The sequence below is a fragment of the Podarcis melisellensis genome (genome assembly GCF_964234715.1).
Source record: "Podarcis melisellensis genome assembly, chromosome: 12".
Classification (NCBI taxonomy): domain Eukaryota; kingdom Metazoa; phylum Chordata; class Lepidosauria; order Squamata; family Lacertidae; genus Podarcis; species Podarcis melisellensis.
This window is the reverse complement of record NC_138544.1, coordinates 43347515-43373759: the sequence shown is the minus strand read 5'-3', so window position 1 is coordinate 43373759 and position 26245 is coordinate 43347515. Positions and strand designations below refer to the sequence as shown.

Here is a 26245-nt window from a genome sequence, read left to right as displayed (position 1 = left end):
TCACATAAGAACTGTTTCAGTCTTTTAAGTATAAGCTATTACTTTAGCTCTGTTCAAACAGTGCTCTCTGCTGGCCTTCCTGTAGGGACCTTTTGAAACATATTAGCCTTACACAAATGTACTGTGAAATCCTTTGTGTTTGTGATGTTGACACTGTGATCATAAAGATATAAATCCTTGTTACTAACATTTAGGCATACACAAAGAAGCAGGGCTTTTTAAAGTTTAGTGTCATGAAAAAAAACTGCTTGGGAAGTTTTAGGAATCTTTTCTTCTGAACATTAAGATATGCTGAAGTTTCTCCTGTCTGAGAAGGTTAGATGACATAGTGTTGAATTAAAATATTCCCAAAGAGCTAGAGTTTGGCTGTGCCTTGTCATATGATACTTCATTGTAAAGAAGAGGCTTTCAGGTGATATCCAGCTAAGTCATTTTCAGATTAGACCCATTTGAAATGGTTTCTGAAGTCTGCTGATTTCAAGGGGGTCAACTCTAACAAGTGTTGGATACCACTCTCTGTATTGTCTACATTTTCAGAGACAAAAGGAAGATTCTGTTTCATTTTTGTTGTTAACAGAAGAATACTGCAGTATCTGTTTTATTATTTAATGCTATCATTTCCTCAGGATTGCTTGGTGAAATAAAGAGCACATAACCATGATAAGTGCTGTTCATGGTTTGTTGCCTTAATCAGAGAAAGGCTGTGTTCACATGCAGTGCTAAACCACAGTTAAGCACTATGTGTGATAATGAGCTTCAAGCTTTTGTATTCTTCTTCTCCCTTCCCCTCAAAATCCTGAGGCCCGCATATCTAAACTGTTGTTTAACTTTATATATGAATCAGATCATACAGCAAAGCTATGATTTAGCTCACTGCACTAAGCAGTGCTTGTGTTGAGAGACACCAGTGACATGTGTTTCCTATCTTGAAACAGGCTGGAGAAGTGGCAAAAAGTGCCTTTGATGTGGCTTGCATGGTGCAGACATGTTGCTTAACCACAGTTAATGCAAACTCACTCCAAGCAGCAGTTTCCACCTTGGATTTTTGCAGTCCTTGATCATGGTTTCCATATTTTGATGCAACACTTAGCCATGGTGAAGAAAAGCAAACCAAAGTCGCACATCATTTTATGGGTATGAAGACCATGGGTCTTTACATTCCTCTTTTACCATCAAGTGAGGAAGTTTTATAGCCAGGGTGGCTTTGTGTTTGAATGAATTTCCTTGAAATGATTTTAGTTTTACTTCTACATTTCTTGAAGTCACTGAGTAGTTGACCTGCAATATTTGTGTTGGAGGTTAGATTATTTCTGTATAGGTAGCAAAATATTTATTTCGTAGAAATCTCTGAGGAGCATGCCATAAACCTGTAAAATGTTTACAACCTTTAGGTGTAAACGTGGCTTCCTTGAAGTCCATAGATAAGTGCATTGCTTTAGCCTGTTGGTTGTGAAATACTTTAAGCCAGTTTCAGAATGTCATCAAAGGGAAAAATGTAGCTGGGTGTAAGCAGGAAATAAGAGACTTCACTTGTTTTTACTTGTGGGGTGTAGCTAAGTGATCATATTGTTGTGCTGTTTTATGCAGTTTCCTGATAAACTGGCCGGTCTTCTTACACACTGTGCAAGCTGAATATAAAGCAGCGGATACAGATCTTATAATTATAACTTCCCAATATATCAGGTTAAAAAGTATGCATCGTCTTACAGGTGCATATGCATTATACTTACAGCCTCATCCAAAAGTTATTGAAAATGTAACATTTAGAGCAAGGATAGCCAACGTGGTGGCTTCCTGATGCTGTTGGACTACAGTTCCCATAATCCCTGACTATTGGCCATGCTGGTTGGGGCTGACTGGAGTTGCAGTCCAAACCATCTGGAGGACACTCCATTCGTAGCCCCTCATTTGGAGGTTTAGACTACGAGGTCAGGTGTGGTGAACCTTTGGCCCTCCAGATATTGCTCATCTACAAGTCCCACTGATCCTGGCCTTCGTCCGTGCTTGCTAGGATTCATGGAAATTAAGAACATAAGATGCACCTGTTGGATCAGGCCAATGGCCCATCTAGTCCAGCATCCTCTTCGCACAGTGACCAACCAGATGCCTTGTGGGAAACCCTCAAATAAGAACTGAGCCAAAGAGTACTCTCCCTTCCTGTAGTTTCCAGAAGCTGGTATTCAGAAGCATCACTACCTCTGAAGGTAGAGGCAGAGCATAGCTATCATGGCTAGTAGTGACTGATAACCAGACCTCTTTTAAAGCCACCCAAGTTGGTGGCCATAACTGCCTCCTGTGGAAGTGAGTTCCATAGTTTAACTATGCACTGCATGAAGAAGTACTTTCTTTTATTTGTCCTGAATCTTCCTCCATTCAGCTGTCCATAAGTTTTAGTGTTATGAGAGAGGGAGAAAAAATGTTTCTGTCCACTTTCTCCTTGCATAAACTTGTATCATGTTTGACTTTTCTCTATAAACAGCCTTTCACAAGGAAGTCATTCCATCCCCTTGATATTATTGATTGCCCTTTTCTGCACCTTTTCCACTTCTACCATACACTTTATGAAGGAAGGTGATCAGAACTTTACACAATAGTCCATTTGTGGGAGCACCATAATTTGTATAATGGTATTATGATATTGGCAGTTCTTTTTTCAGTTCATTATTCAATGATCCATAGTAGGGAATTTACCTTTCGCTGTCAGCTCAGACCCTACAAGTTGTAGTTCAGCAATATCTGGAGGGCTAAAGGTTCCCCACTTCTGTTAGGTTAATGCACCTTTAACTAGAGTGGAAGAGCTGCATATTCTGAAGTAGATCTGCATTCCCACATTATGATTACATATCTAAGGCTGAGCTATGAATTAGGAAGCTTCCCCGTCCACTCATTCTGAATTTTGCCCCAGCTTATTTACCTAGCTGCATTGTCGATATATTTATACCTTACAATGTTGTTCTTAAGTATGAAAGAAAGTTTGAAAATCACTGGCAATGCAGGATTTGGTGGAAGAATAAGGCTATTGCTTTGAAGGAGAAAATAAGAACATTTCCCATCACTAGACAGCTGTTGAATTCAAGAAAATTGATATTACAGTGGTACCTTGGGTTACATACACTTCAGGTTACAGACTCTGCTAACCCAGAAATAGTACCTCGGGTTAAGAACTTTGCTTCAGAATGAGAACAGAAATCGTGCACCGGCGGTGTGGCGGCAGCGGGAGGCCCCATTAGCTAAAGTGGTGCTTCAGGTTAAGAACAGTTTCAGGTTAAGAACGGACCTCCGGAACGAATTAAGTACTTAACCCAAGGTACCACTGTATTTTTGTACCTACTTACGAGATCCTACAGTAATAGAAGCTGCTGTCAAACTCGTTTAGGGTGTTTCTTGCCTTGTCTTGCTGACCTACTGTTTTATGTAATACCTTTGCTGAACAGGAAGAGTCGCAAGAGGCTTGCCTCTAGCTGCTGGAGAATGGCATATAGGGATTTTTTTATGGTTGTGGTTGTGAAATAGAAAGGGAGCCTGTCTCCTTTTCTAATATTCTTTCAGGAAGGCAACAATGCCTGTTACAAATTCGTAAGGCATTTGAGAGCAATGCGGGTTTTAACAACGACACATTTAAATGTAAGGCTTCTTTTGAAGATAGGTTTCAAGTGTTGCACTGATAAGAATCAAGTGTTAGGTTCAAAGTGCTGCCCACACAGTACTTCACTCTTTCCCAGTCTGGCACTTTCCAAACATTGTTGGACTACACTCCCCCCCCCAGCCGCAGCTTGCATGAAAAGATGAAGGAAGTTGTAGTCTACAACATCTGGAGGGTGGCATATAGAAGATCTTCCAGCAGGCAATAAAATGCTGTTAGTTAGTCAGCATCACTACCTGTTTTCCAGAAGGATCATTGTGGTTTGTGATTTGAGGATTCTGTATTTTCATCCTCTGATCAGTGGCCATATCCAGGGAAAGGGGAATTGGTGTACCTCTGTCATGGCACCTGGTTTAACCTTTCAGCCAACACTACTTGTTTATATCTACAAGTGTTCTGGTGCAAGACAATACTGCAAAACTATGCAGGTTCTCTAGTAGATATCAACAAATAACTGAATGCCTTGCTGAAAGTGCAAATACCATCTTGTTGTGGTCCTCACCTCTATTTCTCTGCTAGTATTTTCATTATGCTTATGGAGTATTTAGGACTTTCTTGTAGCAGTTGAGGTATATTGTAAAACAGAATAATAATCACTTTTTGCATGTCACTCCCAAGTTTAATGGTGACATTGAAGTTCACCCAACTGGAGATTCCTGTCTTGCTTTTCTTTCTGATCTTCCTAATATTTGATTGCTGTGTAATGGGGTAAAGCAGGAACTGATGTTGCATAAAAAGTTGTGTTTGCTAGTAATTTTTTAATATCAGCTCCATTGTCACCATAGGCAGCTGGGCATGGAGGAAGCTGGCGTGTGAATCTCAGCCTTACTGTACTGGAGCCAGAGTTAGAAATAGAGGAAGCTGACTTACATTGTGTCCAAGCCACTGGTCCACCTAGCTTAGTACTGTCTATGCTAACTGACAGTGACTCTCCCAAGATTTCAGGCAGGATTCTCTCCCAGTTCTACCTGGAGATGACGGGAATTCAATGTGGGACATTATATTTGCAGGAGTTATGGCACTTTCTCAAATTGGATGGAGAACTTAGGGCAAATGCACTGTTAGGGTCAATCAAAAGGCAAATTCAGTTTCCCGAGACTTTCAAATATGGCACTTCTACACACTGAGTACATAAAACAATATGATGTATTCATTTTAAAAATACCGATAAAATCAAATGTTGAAGTATAGACACATGCACTCCCCCCACACCAGTTTTAAAACAAATGTATATGATAAAATTATATTTGCAAAACCTCATGTTGACTGGTTATTTTTATTTCATGCACCACTATCAAGATTTCAACTAATTGTGCTACATATATGCATAAACCACATGCACACATAGTGCTGTTTATGTTCAAAACCTTCCTGCCCGTAGGTGGAATTAGCAAAGCTTCTATAAATATAAACTTTTGTGCAATGTATGAACTATGAAGGAGCAGCACAACCATGTCTTGGCTAATGAGATTAAAATAAGATAGTTTTGCTTTCTAATGGGTTTTCTTTCTGAGCATGAAATCAAAGTTTGTCCTCCCTCCCTCTGCCAGTTGTGCTGCCAAAAGTGATGTGATTGGGTGGGGAAAGTATGCACTTAGTACCACGTAGCTTGAGTAGTAGTTTGCAGGATGTTGTTTTCAAACAGCAGAGGGAGTGTAGCAGCAAAGCAATGGGCAGGGCAAGAACACGAAAACACCCAGTATGTAGATTTTGATGAAAAAAGAAAGGAAGGAGAAAATGCAGAAAACTTTAGTGACTTCCATTAAAGAGGAGCCTTGTCAATAGTTTTTTTCTTTGCTATTCTGGCAGCAACATAATTGACCTAATAATTATTTGGGATATATTTTCCTCCAGCAGTTTTCACACTTCCTTTCAACAGTTACTTTTAACCCTGGTTAACTCTACATTTCATTTATTGTGTAGAACTTGGGGTTGCCACCAAATGTACACTTAATAAGAATGCAGTTTTTAACAGGTGTACCTGTACAATTATATTTTCAAACATCTGGTTGTCATCATTCACACTCCTTGTTGGTGTATGCTTAAGAACAAAGGTTAGCTTCCCATATTTTAAAAGTGTGTGCATTGACTCTTCAGAGTGGTGTGGAACAGAATAATGCCGACGAGGCAGAAAACTGTTTTAGTCTGCTACATAGGTTCTATATAGATTCTGCTAGATATTTTGAAATGCAACTTCCACCCCTCGTTTTATATATTGCCTATTTGTTGATGATCTACAAGAACTAAGAGTTCTACTACTCATTTATCCACCTCAGGGACCTGGTGACTTCCCACTTTGCAGAATGCTGTGCTTGACTGACATTACATGCATAAGTTATCACTGTTAAATTTCAGTGACCTGAAAGGGCAGAGGAGGGAATAGAACCACGGGAAATGGTGATCCATGGCATGCAAATTAAGAATCCAACTTGCACATGCTTTACATCATACAAAAAGCCTCAAGATCAAGCCAGGGTATCTGCATATAAGGCCGAAATGTCTCCTGCCTGAAATTTTGGAAGGGTGCTGCCAGTCCATGTTTACAGTACTGAGCTAGTTTGGACCGATAGTCTGACTCAATATAGGATGACTTCCTTTGTTCCTATGTATCATTGGGAAGCAGGGAATGGAAGAGTTACAAACAAAAGGTTGTGACTGTGACAACATGTTTGGAAACTTTTGAGCATGGAATGGGCAAAAAAGATGAAATTATTCTAGCAGCTTTCAAGCAACAATCTTCAACAAATCTTAATAGGAATTAAGATTGAGGTTGAATCCTGACAAGACAGAAGTACTGTTTTTGGGGGGCAGGAGGTGGGCAGGTGTGGAGGACTCCCTGGTCCTGGATGGGGTAACTGTGTCCCTGAAGGGCCAGGTGCGCAGCCTGAGAGTCATTTTGGACTTGCAGGTGTCCTTGGAGGCACAGGTCAGTTCTGTGTCCAGGGCATTTGTTTATCAGCTCCATCTGGTACACAGGCTGAGACCCTATCTGCCCGTGTACTGTCTCGCCAGAGTGCTGCATGCTCTGGTTATCTCTTGCTTGGACTACTGAAATGTGTTCTACGTGGGGCTACCTTTGAAGGTGACCCAGAAACTACAACTAATGCAGAATGCGGCAGCTAGACTGGTGACTGGGAGCGGCCGCTGAGACCACATAACACCAGTCTTGAAAGACCTACATTGGCTCCCAGTACATTTCTGAGCACAATTCAAAGTGTTGGTGCTGACCTTTAAAGCCCTAAACGGCCTTGGTCCAGTATACCTGAAAGAGCGTCTCCACCCCCATCATTCTACCCGGACACTGAGGTCCAGCACCGAGGCCTTCTGGCGGTTCTCTCACTGTGAGAAGCCAAGTTACAGGGAACAGACAGAGGGCCTTCTCAGTAGTGGCACCCACCCTGTGGAACGCCCTCCCACCAGATGTCAAAGAGAACAAAAACTCCCAGACTTTTAGAAGACATCTGAAGGCAGCCCTGTTTATGGAAGCTTTTAGTGTTTGATGGATTACTGTATTTTAATGTTTTGTTGGAAGTCGCCCAGTGTGGCTGGGGAAGCCCAGCCAGATGGGCGGGGTATAAATAAATTATTATTATTATTATTATTATTATTATTATTATTATTATTATTATCCCCTGGAAATGAATGGAACTTCTTTCCAACTTAACGTACTACCATACATACCAGGAGAGTTTGTAGCTTAACTGTCACGGTTGCAATCTGACTGTCAAGCAAGATAAAACTAGTAAGCAAATGGATAGTTGGCACACAGCTTGTACGAAAACTGTTGCCATGAAAGCTGAAGATTAATTATACCCCTCCCATTGCAGCTATATAGGAACATTCCTGGATTCATATGCTTCAAGATTAGGCCTCCTGGAACCTTAGTTGACCGAACGAGTTCAAAAGCTTCTTCTGTCTTAAACCAAAACAAATTCTGCCTATCCCTGATGCAGATCAGTGGAAAGCTGTGCAGGGCATGTCCTAATATTGGCTCCAAGCACAACAGGTTTGTGATTAACCGTTCAAGAATGTTTTAGTTGCTCATTTGCTATAGTCGTAACAATGCCCTTGGCTCAGTACCACCTGCTCTCTCCATGACAGGGTTTGCAATTGATTCATCTAGGGTAAACAAAGCACACTTGTAATAAATGAACTGCAAACCAGAGTGAAGAGTTGGGTCTCTGTCTACTCTACATTCCGTGTCCATGCTCTGGTCATCTCTTGTCTAGAAGAGATTACTGAATCTCCTGACTCTTTGCTGTTTCTCCAGTCATGTTCTAACTTCCTTGGTTGATTGAGAAATGTGTCTCCTATGTAAGGTTCTTTTTTCTGACTTAGTCCAGTAGCTAAGGTCTTGCAACTGTCCATTTTAACCTCTTCTGATAGCTACCTGTCAGTCTGCATTGACTTCAAACTCCCTGTCCTTGGCTGCACTCCAAAATGAGTGTTTATATGTGACTATAAGAGAGTCATTTGTGTAAGGGGAGATTCCTTTGTGCTGGTTCCCACCATCCAGTTGGTGGATATTGTTGAGTTAGAAATGGTTCAGAAAACATCAACCAAAATGATCAAGGGGGTAGAGCTGCAGTGAAGAAAGGCTGCAGTGTTTCAGACTTTTTAGTTTAGAGAAAAAGTGAGTAAGAGGTGACATGATAGAAGTTTATAAAATCTTGCATGGCATGGAAAAGGTGGATAGTGAAAAGCCCCCCCCCCATAACACTAGAATTCATGGGCATCCAATGAAGCTTTTATGGTGCACCTGTGGAACAGTGGCCTGTTGGAGTCAGAGGATTGGACCAGCTAGCCCTGCCCATGAACCATAAGGACTTAGCTGTGGCTCATTTCCAGGGAACAAGGTTATTTGTAGGGTGCAATGAGGGTGAGGGCACACCCCCATCAGTGATTGTTGTGGATGGCTTCACTCCTGGGTGAGAGATTGGAGCAGCCAAGGTGGGCGGGCTGTGAGTTAACCTGGCTTCCAAGTGAGAGATGGATTGTTGGGGAGTTGTATTTGTGTTGAGAGCATGAATGAAGGTCACAAATGTGAAGTATTTGATGATTTTGCTATTTCATATTGCCTTGTTGTAGTCATTGCACTTTCTGCATCATTCTTTTATGTTATTCCACCTTGGCCAAACAGAAGCAAACAAACTAACTAATATGGTGCTGATTTAAATGGACCAATAGTCTGAATACATAGAGGGCAAGTTGGCATTTGGTTTTTCATTGGCAGGGAGATTTTGAGTGTGTGAGGAGGGGACACTTTCAAACAGGCCATAGTTGTGGAGTTACCAACCGTGGAATAATTTCTTGTTTATTATGCTTTTTTTGGTTTGCAGGATCCAAACTACTGGATACAGGTGCATCGTCTGGAACATGGTGATGGGGGAATCCTTGACCGTGATGACATTCTCTGTGACGTTGCTGACGATAAAGACAGAGTGAGTATAAATGCTTGGAAGATTGTTCTATATAAGCACCCAGAAGCTTTCATTCATGGTATTCACTGTATAGCTAGAGTACAAAAGGAAAGATGGGATAGAAAGGGCATTTTGCAAGGTTTGAAACAAATAATTTTGGGATATGAAAGAAATCATTTCACATATTTATGGCAGTGCTAGTCCTAATTGCAAATCAGAGTGAGTCTTGGGTCATCAGATGGTGTATGACCACAAACCTCATAATCCCCAGGCAGCATGGTCAATGTTCAGGAATGGGAGTTGCCATCCACCCCCATCTGGAGGCCCAAGGTTGAGGAAAGCTGGGATAGACTGTGGGAGACAAACAAAAAATTCCAGTATTGTCACCGTAGCACACTCAAATAATTTGAAGGCAAGAATTAAATTAAGCAAGAAAGTATACTTAGTTGAAACATGAGAGTGTTGCGTGTTAAGATCTTTTTAAAGGCATAACAGTCCTAAAGACCCTGTGGAATGTATCTCCTCCTTTAACAGGAATGTCGCCCTGGTCAGTATCTGGTTTTACTAGAAAAAGGTGGAGGCCCTTTCTCATACCTCAAAGTGGACTGAAAGCAAGTCTCATTGATACAGCCAACCACTCCCTCCACACACCTCTCTTGACTCCAAGACAGCCATTGGGAGGGGATGTGAGGAGTCAGATGACACACTCTAGTGGGTAGATTTGGCTGTGAGGCCTCCATTTGTCAGTCCTTTCTGTAATGAAGTGGATTAAACTTCCAAAAAGGCGGTGGCGGTGTGTGTGTGTGTCTTCTGAAAAGATTGTACAGGCAGAACTCTCTTAAGATGACATTAATGCATGCAACTCTCCCCCCCCCCATTTTACTGTGTGGCTTTTACATTTTTAAAGGTAACTTGTCATTGCTCATGGTATCCCAAAGACTTGAGCATATTTGAGGTTTTGTTCTTCTAGGACAACTTTTAATACTGACACTGTGTGTGGGTGTTTTTATGTCAACAGTTTATGGCTCACAGCTCTTGACTGCTGCATTAAACAGGCAACCTCATTACTGTATTACAATAGTAAATGCTATTGTGTCTGTGTCAGCAGGTGATATACCTGTCCGATAACTGAAGATGATCTCACCCCACCCCCACTCCTCATTCTCCTAAGTTCTCTTCCCTTTCTTGTGATGACAGTCTCTCAAGTTGTTGGCACTGTGTTCATGGGGATGTTGTAATCACTCAGAGTTGTTGTAGAACTGCTGGATTGGCTTGAATTGGTCATTTGAGTCTCCTTGCTTGTTGCTGCCAAATGCTTCTGCCCATAGTGTTTGCCAACGGCATACCTTTCTACACCCACTTGGAGTATAGCTGGCTTTTGATGCTTAGCCATTCTTTCCCCTTGTCATGAATGGTTTTCATTGTACATTGTTAAACCTTCTCTATTTATAGCTCAGTCAACTTGGTATTGTGTCCTTTGGCCTGGCACGCTCTCAGGCGGGGTATTTGAACATGTGCTTTTGAGGATCTGTTTAAGGGCTACTGCACATACAAGTTGCAGTCCTAAATGTGCAGGGGCTCCTTGTGTCCCCACCCCCACCCCCACAAAGGGGAAGGCTTAGCTCAGAATGGTTTCTTGCTGTCTATGTTCAACTCAGGATGCCTTTCAATTCTCCTTATTCTCGGCTCAGAATGGTTTTCGGTTGTCTTCCGGTGAATAGAGTAAGCTGGAGAAGGGGCAGAGTTCTCTGGTCACAGCTCCTGATATCTGGTCCTGTTATTTTGCTGCAGTTGTTTTCAGTATATGGAGGGGGAGTTGATAATGACAGCCCACTAAGATCTATGAGAAAGCTAAAGCAGATTAGAAAGGAGAGAGACCCACATATGTCTAGCATAATCTTGAACCTTCCTTTGGAAAAAGATGGGCTATGCATTCATTCTAGTAAGGAACAAAACACTATAACCTCTAGTCTGTCTTTGTATGAACAAAGCCAAATTTTCATTTCCTTATAACATTTTGTAAGCTGGTCACAGGTTCTTGTGTTGAATTAAGTTCTACTCAAGAGTAGACCCATTGAAATTAATGAACCTAAGCCATGTCCATGAACTTCAGTATGTCTAGAAGTGAATTCCACCTGATAGTCTAGGACCTGGTTGTGAGGTATTGGATTTTCTCTAGCCCTTGTGCCATCATAGGCCCTCGGCTATTCTTCCATGAGCTGAAGAAAGTTTTATGGCACTAAACTCTAGAAATGTTTTTATATTGGTTTTATGTCATATCCACACTAGCATAACCTTTTGAGGGCCTTTCTGGAAGGTCAGACTCCTCGACGATCAGTTGCTCATTGAATTCAGATTTGCTTTTGTGTTTCCAGATCAGGCAAAGTGTAGGTGATCTTTGTACAGTGCAAACATTTCCTAATAGTTGTCTCTTTCTGTTGCGGAGCGATACAGAAGAGATACATTTTCCTAAAGGGTTGGTGTGTGCTTTAAAACAATGTTGTTATTCTTTCATCAGTGTTTAAAATTAGTGTTTCTATTGCTACATTCATGTTTGAACTGTAAAAAGAATAACTATGAAAGAGTAAGTTAAGGATGTGATTGAACAAAATGCCCCCTCTCCCCCAAAAATCTGTGGCAAAGTAGCTTGCATAGGCATCTTACAAGTTGTGCTGGCATAGTGGAGGGGCTTTAACTAATTGGTAGAGCACCTGCAACGCATGTAGGAAGTCTCTAGTATCTACAATTAGTCAATTGAAACCCTAGAGAGCTACTTCCTGTCATTGTGTAGGCAATACTGAGCTTGATGGGCCCAATGACCCGATTCAGGATAAGGCAGCTTCTTGAGTTCCTATGAGTTGTTTTTGTGTACTGATGAAAGAAATCTTAAAAGGTTATAACTCTGAATAAATGAGCTTGAAAACTGTGTACAAGAATTGTACTCAGCATCACTTCAAGAGTCTCTTGGAGTTTATTCAAAACCACGATAACACAGGAAGCTCGGGTAAAATGTATACCACAGATGAGGAAGTCAGGCCAAGAAGATGGCCTTGTGGTTGTCTAGCACAATCAGGGAAGCCGTAATAGGCAAGAGCACTTCCTTTAAAAAGTAGAAGTGCTTTCCCAAGAAAGGAAAATGAAAAAGCTTCTTAAACTCTGGAAAAAGTGGTACATGTTTTCATGCAAAAAGCAATGCTGCATTCTAGAGGACAGTATTGCTATCAATGTTAAACAAAGATCTATGAGGGAGGAACTAAATTGTTAGATAATAGATGGGAGAGCACTGTAGTTTTTTAAGGGTACTGGGAATAGTAGCTCAAGGGCAAACTATGAGGTGAAAACTATAGTTCCCATGATTTTTTGGGTGGAGCCATGTTCTTTAAATATATGGTGTGGATGTGACCTCAGCCTTCATTCTGGAAGACGTCAGGCAGGTCTCCCACCCCCACCCCAGGATGTTATCTGAGGGCAAGATGTGACATTCTGTGGCAAATTGACAAATTAATAAAGAACTTTAAATGTGAAACTTCTGATATTCTAAACAGAAATAGGCGACTCGCCTCTACAATTTGCTGCCTTAACAGAGGGTTGGCGGGTAGCTTATTAATGCCATTAAAGAAATATATTTCCTTTATAATTTGATGGAAAATCTCCATTATAGATGGAGGGTTCTAGCCGACTGAATTCCACTCAGTGAAGATATGTTGAAAGCAATGGATCCAAGTTATGTCTTTTAATTTCAGCAGGGTCTGGGCCCTATATACGACTAACATTAGGTACAACTCCGAATTACAAAGCATTTAGTTGGGCTTGCTCACCTGCCATTTTATGTTGAAGTGACTCAAGAGGTCCATTGGGTGGCTGCGCAGCTATAAGGAGATGTAACATAATGTAAAAGCGTACCTTCCCTGATTTGGCACATGCTGAAAGACTTTGAAGGTGCTTGTGCAATGTGAGGCAGCAAGCCTTTCTCTAGATTCTCTGCGAGTGTGATGATTTGAAAAGATATGGATATGCAGAGTAGGGAGATGGTGTGCTTTCTCCTGCTGGCGTAAACATAAGTCAGTGCAAAGCCATATCAGATTTGTACTGGCCTGTTTAGGAATTATTCTGCTGGTATGCGGCTGGTACTGACGGCAGAGTGTGTCCCTCCCTGCCATAATGTGCAATTATTTCAGCAATTATTATGCTATTTGTTACCACTCCCTCTCCCCTCACCCTAGTAAACCTTTACCTCTCTGATGCTTGAAAGAAAACTCTGATAATAATTTTTAAATGTATTTTTTTTAATGAGCTGGTACATCATAGGGGCTAGGAGTTTGAGCTTCGGGTCAAGGAGTTCAAATCTTAAATAGCCTACTGTTCAGAACTTAGCCAAATTTGAACATGATGATAACCAGACTTTCTGGCTAATTGTGATGGGTGATTGGGTGGCATGCACAAGCACACCAGTCACTCTGAATAAAGCACAATAAACCAGATAATCTGTCATACTGTTACAAGCAAATGTGACTTCACCCTCTCTCAACTTTATCTCTCTCTCCCCCCAATCTCTGTAATATGGGAATAATAGTTCTCATCTACTTCACAGGGTTGTTATAAGAATTATAATGTATGTGATAATATATGTGAAGCACTTTGAACACTTCAAAGCACTATAATGGAGAATAAACATGTTCCCCATTTATCGTTGTAACAGCTCCCTTTGTGGTCTGTTGTGCTACGGTTGCTAAAGGCTGTCAGCTATTCATTTCCTCACCTTTTGCTTAGGAATATAGAAATGATGTCAACTGTGTTTGCAGTCACCTGTTTTCCAGTGGAGAAGCATAAATTCCTTCGCTTGGCTTCCCATCCCTTAATATTCCGTCAGCATTTTTGCTCCCTTATAACTCTTCATCTCTTATTTATGCACTCGGGAGTGCCGAGATGCAAAGTGAGGCGATGAGGGGGTAAGAAAGCGGAGGTGTCTAGACCAGATTTCCACATCAGTACGTCAGCATTGCTGCCCTTGATTTGTGAGGTTGTTTGTCCTGCCTCGTACTCCTGCTTTGCAAAACAGATTAGGGTGCTATCTTCTTCTTGTTGATCAGGCACATCCTCTGCAAAGACTTGAGAAAGGGAGCCCAAGGAATTTTGTTGTGTGCTTTTGTTTTGAGAACTGTAGGTGGTGGGGATGAGAAGTTCATTTTAGTAGATCAGTGCTGAACTGGAGTTCATAAAACATTCATTGCACAGAGCCATGTTAAGTGATCAAATTGCTGCTGAAATTTCCAGCGAGATAACAAATTGCTTTATGTGCAGAACCCCATTTTAAAGCTCTGCAAGGGTTCTTTATCCGTTTAATTAATGTCTGGCTGTTATTTGCCTGGCTGTAGAAAATGCAGGGTTTAAGCAGCTGAAGCGCTGTGAGCGGGGTGTGGGGTGTGGGGGAGAGACGATTGAAGGAAGTACAGTAAAGCAGCTGGAGATGAGGCTAGAGTATTTTACATATTGGTGGCCTGATTCTTTTTTTTAATTTCCCTTGACCCTCTCAGACTTCTATTTACACAGATGTAAGTCCTGCTGAACTCAATCAGCAGCAAGTGATTGAGGTGAGCAAAAGAAAGCTGACCTCTTTCCCCCTGTAGCCTCTATTAGGAATCTGATTCATAATGCCGTATGTAGCTTGTGCCATTTGTTTCTAAAGCTCCTCATTGTAAGTCTGAATTGCTTCTAAAACACAGTACAGTCATGCCATATGTGTTGATGACCGGGAGAGCAGAAGCTTTCATGGTCCAATCTGCTGCAGTGGTAATTGCTGCTTGAAATACATTTTGTAGCAATGTTGTGAGCATTGCTCATGTTCTTCCACCAGCATTGCCCAGCTGCTTAGTAGTGAGGGAGAGGTCCTTTGCACATGCTCAGAGGCATCCATCTTTATTATTTCACATGTTTGTGGGCTCCAGAATCAAACTGAACCCCGTGAGCCCTGTGTGATCAGCTTATGCTTATGCCTTCTTTGAATGTTCATCTATAGGGGGAGGGGTCATAGCTCAGTGGTTTCTGTCTTGCATGTAGAAAGTCCTAGGTTTAATCCCTGGCATCTCCAGATAGGAAATCCTGCCTGCAGTCCTGGAGAACTGTTGTTTATCAGTGCGTAGTGCATACTGATCTAGATGGACCAATGGTGTCTGCCTCTGTATAAGGCAACTTCCTATGTTTGCATTATTCCCATCCATCCCTGGAATGTCTAATGAATGATTCAGATATAGAATAGCAGGTGACCTTCTGCTGGGATGGAACACCTCTGAGGCCTAGATTTGCCATTAATGTAAAGGTGCTCCTGCATGCATTTCTTCCTGTTCATGCTCTCTGATATGCTCACATAGCTGTGTTCTGGTTTTACTTTCTCTCTCTGTTGTCTTCCCACATTCTTTCTGTAAAATTGTTCCTTCCTTGGAGCAGAGATTTCTTTGTTTGTTGTGGCTATGTCATAAAGCATTGTGCTATTGCCATCATCATAATGTATGGTTATTTCAAATTAGAGCTGATGATTGGACTGCTTTCAAGTAGCAAAGGCCATTTCATTACTTTAGAGCAAGGGTGCAGAACATTTTTCAACCCAAGGACTACTTTATCTCAAGTCCAGCCTCCTGGGGGTCGAGCCAAAACAAAAATGCGTAGTGCCAAAGCCTGGTGGGTGGAGCTAAATCAGGCAGTGCCACCCGGCATGCTCTAAATCATATGTAGGGACGTGGGTGGCGTTGTGGTCTAAACCACTGAGCCTTTTGGGCTTGCTGATCAGAAGGTTGGCGGTTCAAATCCCTGCAACGGGGTGAGCTCCCGTTGCTTGGTCCTAGCTCCTGCCCATCTAGCAGTTCAAAAGAACTTCAAAGTGCAAGTAGATAAATAGGTACCACTCTGATGCAAGTAGGTAAGCAGTGTTTCTGTGTGCTGCTCTGGATTGCCACATGACCCGGAAGCTGTCTGCGAACAAACGCCCGCTCCCTCGGCCTATAGAGCGAGATGAGCGCGCAACCCCAGAGTCATCCGCGACTAGACCTAACGGTCAGGGGTACCTTTACCCTTACCTTTACCCCTCACACATACACAATATACATCTCTATATGCTTACGTGCTGCCATCTGGAATAATGTATGGCTTTGACTCATTAGGCTTTTGACTTGGTGCAATTATTTGGTGAAACATACAGCATTTTAGAAATAATTATTTGGTGAAACAATAGGCATTTTAGAAATAATCTGTGTGCCGGTCATTAACTATGTTAGAAAAGAGATCTGCAAAATACAATGGTAAAACAGCTGTTTTATTTAAAGTGACATTTGAAGCTGTGTTGGAGTCAGTTTAAAAGGATGATTTGAGGAATGATAGCATTTGCACAGAACACCAGGTTTATGAGAATGAGCTGCATCGATCCTAGGGTTACACAACTCCCCCGGCCCAGTATAGCCATGAAGTGTCTGGAATCACTCACGTTTTAGACTAAGCACAACTTGTGACATCTGAATTCAGACAAATTGTGGTTGGTTTTAACTATGGTTAGTAGAAACAAGTTTAAACCATATGTTGTGAAGCTGGCTTGTTTTCCCTAAGCAAAGGGGTTGGACCTGACTCTAAAGTATGGTTCATCTAAAAGAGGCCCAGATGTCTCCTGTCTTATGGACACACTAGCAGAGAAGGGAGGAAGTATATGAGCCTGGGGCTTGCTGCATGTAATGCTACATTATGGTTTAGTGTTGCATGTGAACTGGTTCAGTATCTCAGGAAATGTAGGTTTTTGATCATTTTTCTGTTTGTCCTCTTGCAGTATAACCTGAATACAAGGTAGAAAACATTGTTGTTATTATTAGGCATTTCAAAGGTTGTGAAATTTTTGATGCTGGAGGAATTCTGTTCAAAGGGAACTGAACGTATCTTCACAAGTTCCTTTTTGCATAGTACGTGAGCCTCTTCAGGTGTGTTAGTCTGATTTAGAAAAACACCCAGAGGGGAGCGATGGGATTGACTGTGCACTAGCTCCATCCTATATCACACTCCATGAATTTGAGAAAATTGGGATTCTGAAACATATGGGGAGCCTCTATGAGTACAGACGACCCCCTACTTGAGATCATAAAAACAGAAGAAGAGCCCCGCTGGATCTGACTAGAGACCCATCTAGTTGAGCATCCTGTTTTCACAGTAGCCAATCAGATCCCTATGCTGCCAGAATGGAGTGCTCTTCCCATCGGAGATTCCCAGCAACTGGTATGCAGAGGCAAAATGCCTCTGACAGTGAAAGTGGTGCAGAACCATCATAGCTTGTACTCCATAAGTTTGCCTTTAAACTTATGAAGGGTGATGGGAATCATGATGGGGGATAGAACTAGTGCGGTCATTCCCTTTGCCTGTCTTTCTTGTTTTACTTAACTTGGAAGAAGAATATCTGAAGAAGGCTATGGCTTAAAACAGTAGATGATGATGATGATGATGATGATGATGATGATAATGATAATAATAATAATAATAATAATAATAATAATAATAATAATAATAGCAGCAGCAATTTTAATTTCTGATGACACTAAACAAACATCTGAGGTGATCAAGTCTGACATTTGTCCAGTTTCTATAAGGTTATATATTTATTTAAAACAAATGATCTTAGGGACATTTTGCTTTTACTTGAGAGGCTGTTGAGAACAGCAGATATCTCCATGTTATCCTGTTTACCAGGGTAAAGGAGGAGAAAGCAGAAGCAGTTTATTATAGTTGGTCTGCAAAGCAGATGTTGCATGCAGGCTGCCAGCATTTTGGCAAGAGTTCTTCTGATTCAAAGGCAAAACCACACACAAAAATGTGTTGTGGTTTCTGCCACCCTCAGTTAAAAGTGCCCCCAAGGAATACTAGGAAATACTTCTCTGCCTGTTTGGGTTTTCCCCCACGTTGGATGACTGTCTCACGCTTCTTAAGATCATGGCAATTCTAGACCTTCTGCTGTTGCTGGCCATGTGGCTCATTAGAGCCTTATATTCCTAGAAACGTTCCTAGGACAGGTTTTAACATGGCAGTGGGATCCCATGCTTGCTATACGTTGCAGAATATAAGTCTGCATCATGATCGTTGCATAAGTTGGATAAATAAATGAGGCTATAAATACAGTTTCCTAAAAATGACTCCTACTTAACTCAGTAGGATTTATTACTAAGTAAACATGTAGGAACATAGGTACTTGCCCCTACCGAGTCGGACCATTGGTCCATCCATCTCAACATTGGCTATACTGACTAGCAGCGCCTCTCCAGGGTTTCAGGCAGGGAACATTCTTAGCCCTGCCAGGAGAATGCTAGGGATTGAACCTGGGACCTTCTCCATGCAAAACACACAGTCTTACTTTTGAGCTATGGTTCTTCTCTAAATAATAGAACAAAACAAAGGTGAGAGGTGCAAAAGACAAGGAAAAAATTAGAGGCAACTTACATTTCTCAGAACACACTTTTTGAATACTGGTATATATATTTTTCTCACCCCTTACTGAAAAAGAAAGTCACGTTCCCTATAGACAGAGAGGCCACTTTTATCTAAATCTGGCCTAGAACAATGGTGGAATTTGGGAGGATATGCAAAATGGTAATCAGGCTACCAACATAGTTGCTTTACTGCCACCACTGCTAATGACGAACTATTGGATAATGTTACAGAGGGGTTTAACAGTAATGTTAGCATGTGTTTCTTAGGACTGAGCTTCCTGCTTGTTGAAGCAGACTGTAATGTAGGTGTGGATTAACTGGTAGCCCATGTCTTAAACCGGAAGGACAATGTACGATTTGGATATGCAACACTTTTGTAGTCAATCACAGCATTTTATAGTTGAGCAATGATCTTCTGTGGCAATTCAGGCGAATTTACAAATCTAGGCCATGTTAGCATTAGCACACCCTGAACGCTGACTCCTCTTTTCCATTCATTCAGTGACTCTGCCATTAATCCTTATCTTGTAAAGAGAGAAGAATGCAGTTATACTTTAAAGCTGTGAGTGTGTATAACAAATCATAGCCCTTTTATCTCTTGACATTTGGAGGGTTTACTATAACTCCTCACATGTGTCTCCTAGAAACAGTGAGATTTATACCACGAAGCTCTGACCCCCCACCTAGTTTTGGTTAAGGTGGTCCTTTGCTAAAACCACATTGCCTATAAATTGTTTTCACTTGTTTTATGTGGAATGGATCGCACAAACACACACAGGGGAAAGATCTCTTAATTCAGCACAGACCATGTTCTGTTTAAGGCAAGGCTAGTTCTCCTATTAGGAAAGCCTTATGTATTCTTGTTTACAGTCATTGGACCATGTGTTTAATTGATGGCACTTTTGAGTGGGAAACCCAGCCAGATGGGTGGGGTATAAATAATAAATTCTCATTATAAAATTCTTATTAGTATTTGCCTTCAGCAGAAGAACAGGCTGGGTCATGGGCTGGATCAGCTCTTCCTATGAGTATGTCTAAAGAGTTTCTTACACATTCCACAGAGGGAAACCTGGAAGGGCTCTGCAGCCAATTTCAGTTTTCTGATAAGTATACTATCTGATACATAGCTGTATGAAAAGGCAATGTGACTCTTAGGGAAGAGCTGTAGCTCAGTGTCAAAGTATCCTCCCTGCATGCAGAAGGTCATAGGTTCAATCCCTGGCAGCTGCAGCTTAGGTTGGGAGAGAACCCTGCAGAGCTGCTGCCATTCGCTGATACTGAGCTAGATGGACCAATAGGTCTGGCTCAAGATAAGGTAGCTTCCTATGCCTTCAATTTCTTTTTTCATGCATATGTTTCCTGCATCCACACTTTGCAGATTGGGTGCATTCTTATAATATCTTAGCGAAGAAATGTTAGCTATGAGCCTAAGCATCATTCCAAGTTTATGTACCATATGCTCATAAATGAAAGAGTTTGGGCTCAGTCATGCAAACTTGATATCTCATTACTCAGAACATGGAATGTCTGAACTTTCTCCTTTGCACGGTTTTTGTAGAGTGTCATGAAAGCTTTGTCTCTGATGGTGGCTCTTTTATACATGCAAGTCATCAGTTGATGTTGTGAGCATTGAAGGGTGATCATGCCTGTAAAAGCTTGCCCTGTAGCCATGACATTCCACAGTGGATTAAAACAGGGCTGAGGGCTGTATTTCATTGTAGCTATCCTTTTTGGGAGGCTCATGCCTGCATTGAGCGGGGCTAGTCCCAAGCTGGGCTGGCCCAGTACAAAATGGGCAGAATCGTTTACAGTGCTTTTTTTCTAGAAAAATAGGTGCCGGTACTCACCATGAAGTTGTCACTGTAAGTGCCACAAGTTTTTAACAACAGAAAAGGGGGCTGGTACTGCGTACCTTTGAGTACCCCCTGGGGGAAAAGCACTGGTTATATACATAAATAAACAGACAGACAGGATAGCTCAGTTGGGTAGAGCGCAGTGCTGATAATGCTGAGGTTGCAGGTTCAATCCCTCTATAGGACAGCTTCACTAGATGATCCTCAGGGTCCCTTCCAGTTCTATGATTCACACACAAACATGCACATACATTTGTAACACTCACACATAACAATCAAGCATCATAATGTAATTACATAATTAAAAATACAGAACAATTGGAATGATGGCTGATATTCCTGTCATTATTTTCAATTAACTTGTCTGCCTTGGTGTAATCCTGAAGCCCCAAGTGGTTTTTTTAAAATCTCTACTGAGAAGCAAAGTGCTTCATGAATGCTTGGTGGCTTCCAGTTAAATGCAGAGCATCCTCTTGCTTGTAGAAGAGAAAGCTGAAATTATTTTGAATGTACAGAGCTCCATTTGAGTTTCTGGATCCCAGCCATTGCAAGCTGCTTTACTACTTTAGATCTTGTTGAATTGCATGCCGTCTATTTTTAAAAATCTGGTAGCTCCAGTCTGAATTTGCTTACAATGGCTTCCTACTAACACAGAGTCTGTGTCATTAATATGTTGCTGGTAACTTTCTGGCACATAATTCATAAGCTACTGCTCATATGAGTCATAAGCTACTGTATAAATGAGAGGCTAAGCAAATTGGAGGCGTCTCAGGCTCAGAAACATACCACATCCTGGAGCGCCAATCCAAATGATATATTTAATTTTAAGACAAAATATGTGTTAAGGGATTATATGCAAATTGAAATTTAATTAACATATATTTTATGGGTGGGCATGTTGCAACTTTGTTGTGGGCCTGTTGTTGTCTCAGCCTGATGTTGCCAAAATTGTACATACCCTGCAGGCCATGAGCTGCTGCTGTTAGTGTTTTGGTTAGGCTATCAGGCACATGATGGAAGCAATACTGGCACTTTTGGCACTGCTAGATCAGTTGTGCAACCCTTGCTAAGCCACATTCTTAGTTACAATTGGTTTTGTTGTTTAAAAATAAATACTGTATTTTTATTTTTTGCTCCATAAGACGTACTTTTTTCCTCCTGAAAAGTAAGGGGAAATGTCTGTGTGTCTTATGGAGTGGATGCCTATGGACAGCGGTGGGATCACAATGATCAGTTGTATGGAAGTGAGTGATGAAAAATAGGGTCAACTTAATTTCTCATTTTCTTTTCCAAATGAAACTTCTTTTTTATATATTTTATTATAATATAGAAATATATTACTATATTTACACATTTTAGGAAGAAAGAGGGCTTCTGTTTCAACCTAGTATCTTTAGCCAGGTGGCTCTTGATAGGCAGTGGATATGACAGTTCCCTAGATGTTAGGTGAGTGTTGCTACAAGGAACAGACCTTTTCTGGACTGATACTCCAATCACTGTACTCCTTCTGTTGGCACAGTCACTGCTCATTATCTGTTCAGACACCAGGAGAAGCCTGTCCTGTTCACCCAAGCCATCACCCTCCATTAAGCTGATCTGCTGTTGCTGGTTCACATGTCTTTAGGCTGTTTATGCTTGATTTGCTCTTCTTAGTGTTTTATATTGCTTTCAATTGCACTTGTAAGCTGCCTTGAGGACTACAATGCTGGAAAGATGGGGGTGTAAACCTTTTAAAATAAACATTTCCAAGATGTGAAAACTGGCAGCTCTTAATTTCTGAAAAATTGAAAGCAGGCGGGCAAAGGATGAAAATGCTCAGCATCTTTGGCCTGTGTGTTTGAGGGTGGGAGCGCATTTGAAATGTGGCTTCAGTGAAAGTTCTAATGGTCGGTTTGTCTCTGGAAACTCAACCCAGTTGATACAATACAGCTTGTGCAATGAGTCTGTGCAAGGGAGGAGTTCAGAAGATGGCTTTGAATCCCAGTTGAGCTGCTTCACCTCCACCCTGTAGGTGCTGACACTACTTCCACACCCTTTTGGTTTGCATTAAGTTACCTTTCCTTCACCTTTGGTATGCTTCAGATGGATAAGCGCTGCGGCTTTACATCAGCATTGCATACTGCTTTTGGTATGAAAAATCTGCTCTCACTTCCCAGTGACAGCAACTCTTAGAAGAGAAGGTGTCACCATTTGAACACATGACAGATGCTTTCCGAGTGGCACTTGTTGGGCCAGGTTGCTTGCTTTCCTGTAAGACTGAAGGCATTCGACTCACCTGGAAAGTTGGAAGTGTCTGGAAGTTGCTGTCTGTGCACTGCAGCTTGGGGGATCGAAGGCCTGGCTTTGGCGCTGGCATTTGTGGATTTAAATGGAAGACAAACCAAGAATGAAAATGAAAAAGAAATCAAAGTCATTTTCTTTTGATCGCCGAAGGGATTCGGTGAAAGTTAAGAGGCAGACCAAATCTCTCCGCTTTAAGTCTGCTGCCTTGGAAACCTGTAAAAGACAAGGGAAAGACAGGCAGGTTGGTACAAGTTCATTTTATATAGTTCCTAATCACATGATGTTAATACAGATCTTAATTTTCATCTACTAGGTGCAGTTCTACGTCTCAACCCCCCTCCCAACTGGTTGTCCTGCTTGCCCTTTTCATGTTTTGAATGATTTGTCTTTTCCCCATTTAGTGTAACTTTCCTTAATATTGAGTCCCCAGATCTTGCTGGGCTACAACTCTCAGCACCCACGGCCCATGTGGCTGTCAGGGATGATGGGGGTCCAACAACATGTGGGGATACCAGGTAGGTGAAGGCTGAGCTAGAGCAGCCTTGTTTGTTTTCTGAGGACTTTGTGAGAGGGTGAGATGTGAGCTTTTATCTGCTTTTTAAGAGCACTCTTGTGGATGATCATTGCTCTGAACTAGATCCTTGGCTATTTTGAAATCCAATTATTCAGGGTCTGGCTATTTTCTCTGCTAATTACTTCTAGTCCCAATTGAACAGAAGTTCAAAAAAGTCACAATCAGAAGTACCTTTCTGGGTGCTTTCTGGTTTGGCTTTGCTGCTAGGGCTGGCAGGTCCTAATTTACACATGTGTTTTGTGAAATGATTAAAGAATTTAGAAAGCTAAATGTTTGGCAGAGGTGTGTGCCCGGGTGTGTTTGTGTCACAGTGACCTTAAACTTAAAGAAAGTTCGCGAGTACTATTGGCAGAATGGCTCCTAGGAATTCAAATACATTGTGTTAAGTTGTGTGGAGCTGAACAAACAGAATAAAAGTGTCCCTCACCTGTTCTGGAGGGACCAGTTTTCTTTCACCTGTTCTTATCCTGCTTTTCTCCCTTAGGCACAGGCATTGGTGAGAATTTTAAGGAAAATAAATACATGCTATAAACATCTCGGGAAGAATAAATGGTGGGGAGTGACTCTTAGCAGAAGAAAAGCAAAGATAGGTGAGGAGATACAGGTAGCCATTACACAGGTGCCTTGCGATATTATTGTAGCATGGAAATGGGGTTTGTTGCATGTAAAACATATAAAATTAAAAATGTCAATATACTTACAGATAACCCTAATACATACCTATTATTTTTTTATGAAGCTGATTTATGACTCCCACAGTGAACAGAACTGGTGTTATTGAATTCCACCTGGAGATACTATACTGCAGACTTGCCAAGGGATTCCATGTCCACTGCAGCTTGTGCATAATCTTTTAGCATACTCTCATAGAGTGCTTTGGAATAATTCATTTATGAGTGTACTGTAGCATGGATAACTGTGGTTAGGCTGTCCTGGTCCAGGAAAAACTTGAGCTGACAGACCAGAGCTGGGCATAGGCACTGCTAGCTACTGATGCCACTCAAACTTAAAGTGAGAGTTTGGAATCCAAGAGTACCACTAGTGAAACAGCTCCTGGTTGCACCCAGTTGTGGGAACCAACTATCATCAGTGCTTCCATCTTTCTCATTACTGCCTTGGTGCAGTGATTCAGTACCTGTACAGTTTCACCTTACTCAGATGGAATAAAGAGATAGAACTAGGTGTCATAGAATCATGGAATTGCAGAGTTAGAAGGGCCCCAAGTGTCATCTGGTCCAACCCTCTGCAAATTGGAATCTCAACTAGAATCATATCCAACCTCAGCTTAAAAACCTCCAAGGAAGGAGAGTCCATCACCTCTTGTGGGAGTCTGTTCCACTCTTGGAACAGATCTTACTGCCAGAAAGATCTTCCTGATATTTAATCGGAATCTCCTTTCTTGTAACTTGAATCCATTGGTTTGGCTCCTAGCCATCGGAGCAGGAGAAAACAAGTTTGTTCCATCCTACACATGACAGCCCTTTAAATATTTGACCATGGCTAGCTTATCTCCTCTCAGTCTCATCTTTTCCAGACTAAACATACTCAGTTCCCTCAACAATTCCTCATGAGGCTTGATAATCTTGGTTGCCTTCCTCTGCACACATTCCAGTTTGTCAATATCCTTCTTCAATTGTGGTGCAGGTGCCCAGAACTGGACACAGTACTCCAGGTGTTGTCTGACCAAGAAGAGAATACAGCGGGACTATTACTTCCTTTAATCAGGATACTACTGTTGATGCAGCCTACCAATAGCACTGGCTTTTTTTGCTGCTGCATCTCACTGTTGACTAATGCAGTGTTTCCCAACCTTGGGCCTCCAGCTGTTTTTGAACTACAATTCCCATCATCCCTGACCACTGGTCTTGCTAGCTAGGGATGATGGGAGTTGTAGTCCAAAAACAGCTGGAGGCCCAAGGTTGGGAAACACTGGACTAATGTTAAACGGTTGGTCAACTACGATCCCTAGATTCTTTTCACATGTACTTCTGGCAAGCCTGATTTTCCCCATCTTATATTTGTGCAGCTGGTTCCCCCTGCCTAAGGGTAGAACCTGACATTTGTCCCTATTGGAATTCATTGTATTAGTTTGGACCCAGTTCTCTAATATTGGGCCCAGTTCATCTTGAATCTCATTTGTGTCTTTGGCGGCATTGGCTGCTTCTCCCGTGTTTGGTGTGATCTGCAAATTAGATGAGCATCCCTTTCATATCTCTGTCCAAGTTGTTTATAAAGATGTTGAACAGCAATGAGAGCAAGACAAAATCCTGTGGCACCCCATTTGTCGCTTTTTTCCAGAATGACAAGGGACCAATAGTGAGCATCCTTTGTCATCTGCATATTGGTGACGCCAAGCCCCAAATGCTCAGATGACCTACCCCAGAATCATCACATAGGTTTCTGTGTGTGGGGCTTTATAAGATCATTAAATCCAGAGTCAAAAATTACTATACTGCAGCAAATGCGTTAATGTGAGGAAGCAGCTGTAAGGCAGAGTAGTAGGCCAGACTTCCATGCAAAGGTTGCTGCTAGGAGGCACATAAGATCAAGACAGGCCTTGCATTTAAGACTGGAATATTGATTTATTAACAATAGGAACACTCCTTTACATGTTCAAGAGTGTTTCTACTGTATACTACATTATTTGGATGAGTGCCACAGACAGTGCCTGACCTCTAGTGGTCAGTGGAAATAGTAGTTGAAATACAATATTGTTTTCATTGTGTTGTACAAATCACACACTTTGAATTCCAACATTTTCTGATCAGACTACATTTGCCTGATTAAAACCATTATTTTCTCCATAGTTTGATGCAAAAAATGCCAATCACACGTTTAATTTTTTCCCCATTTGCAAAGGATTTTTTTTTAAAAAACCAACAACTGGGAATTATTGGATCCTTCTTTTGAGACTGTAATTGGGATGGGGAAACTTTTTCCAGCCTGAGAGCCTTATTCCCTCCTTGGCAACTTTCCAGGGGCCACATACCAGTGGGAGGCAAGCCCAGAAGCAAAAATGGAGT

The 26245-nt window shown here is 41.6% G+C and overlaps 1 protein-coding gene across 6 annotated transcripts in view; it reads left to right on the top strand.

Annotated features, from left to right (window-relative positions):
* The window catches only part of PARD3 (par-3 family cell polarity regulator), a 527255-nt gene that overhangs the window by 65472 nt on the left and 435538 nt on the right, over positions 1-26245 (top strand). For 5 of the 6 annotated variants that reach the window (XM_081931474.1, XM_081931473.1, XM_081931472.1 and 2 more), the window contains exon 2: positions 8983-9084. In XM_081931474.1, coding sequence (XP_081787600.1) covers positions 8983-9084 — 102 coding nt within the window. Of the gene's footprint in view, positions 1-8982; positions 9085-22577; positions 22890-26245 lie in introns of those variants that run through there. The other variant, XM_081931471.1, reaches the window with a different exon arrangement.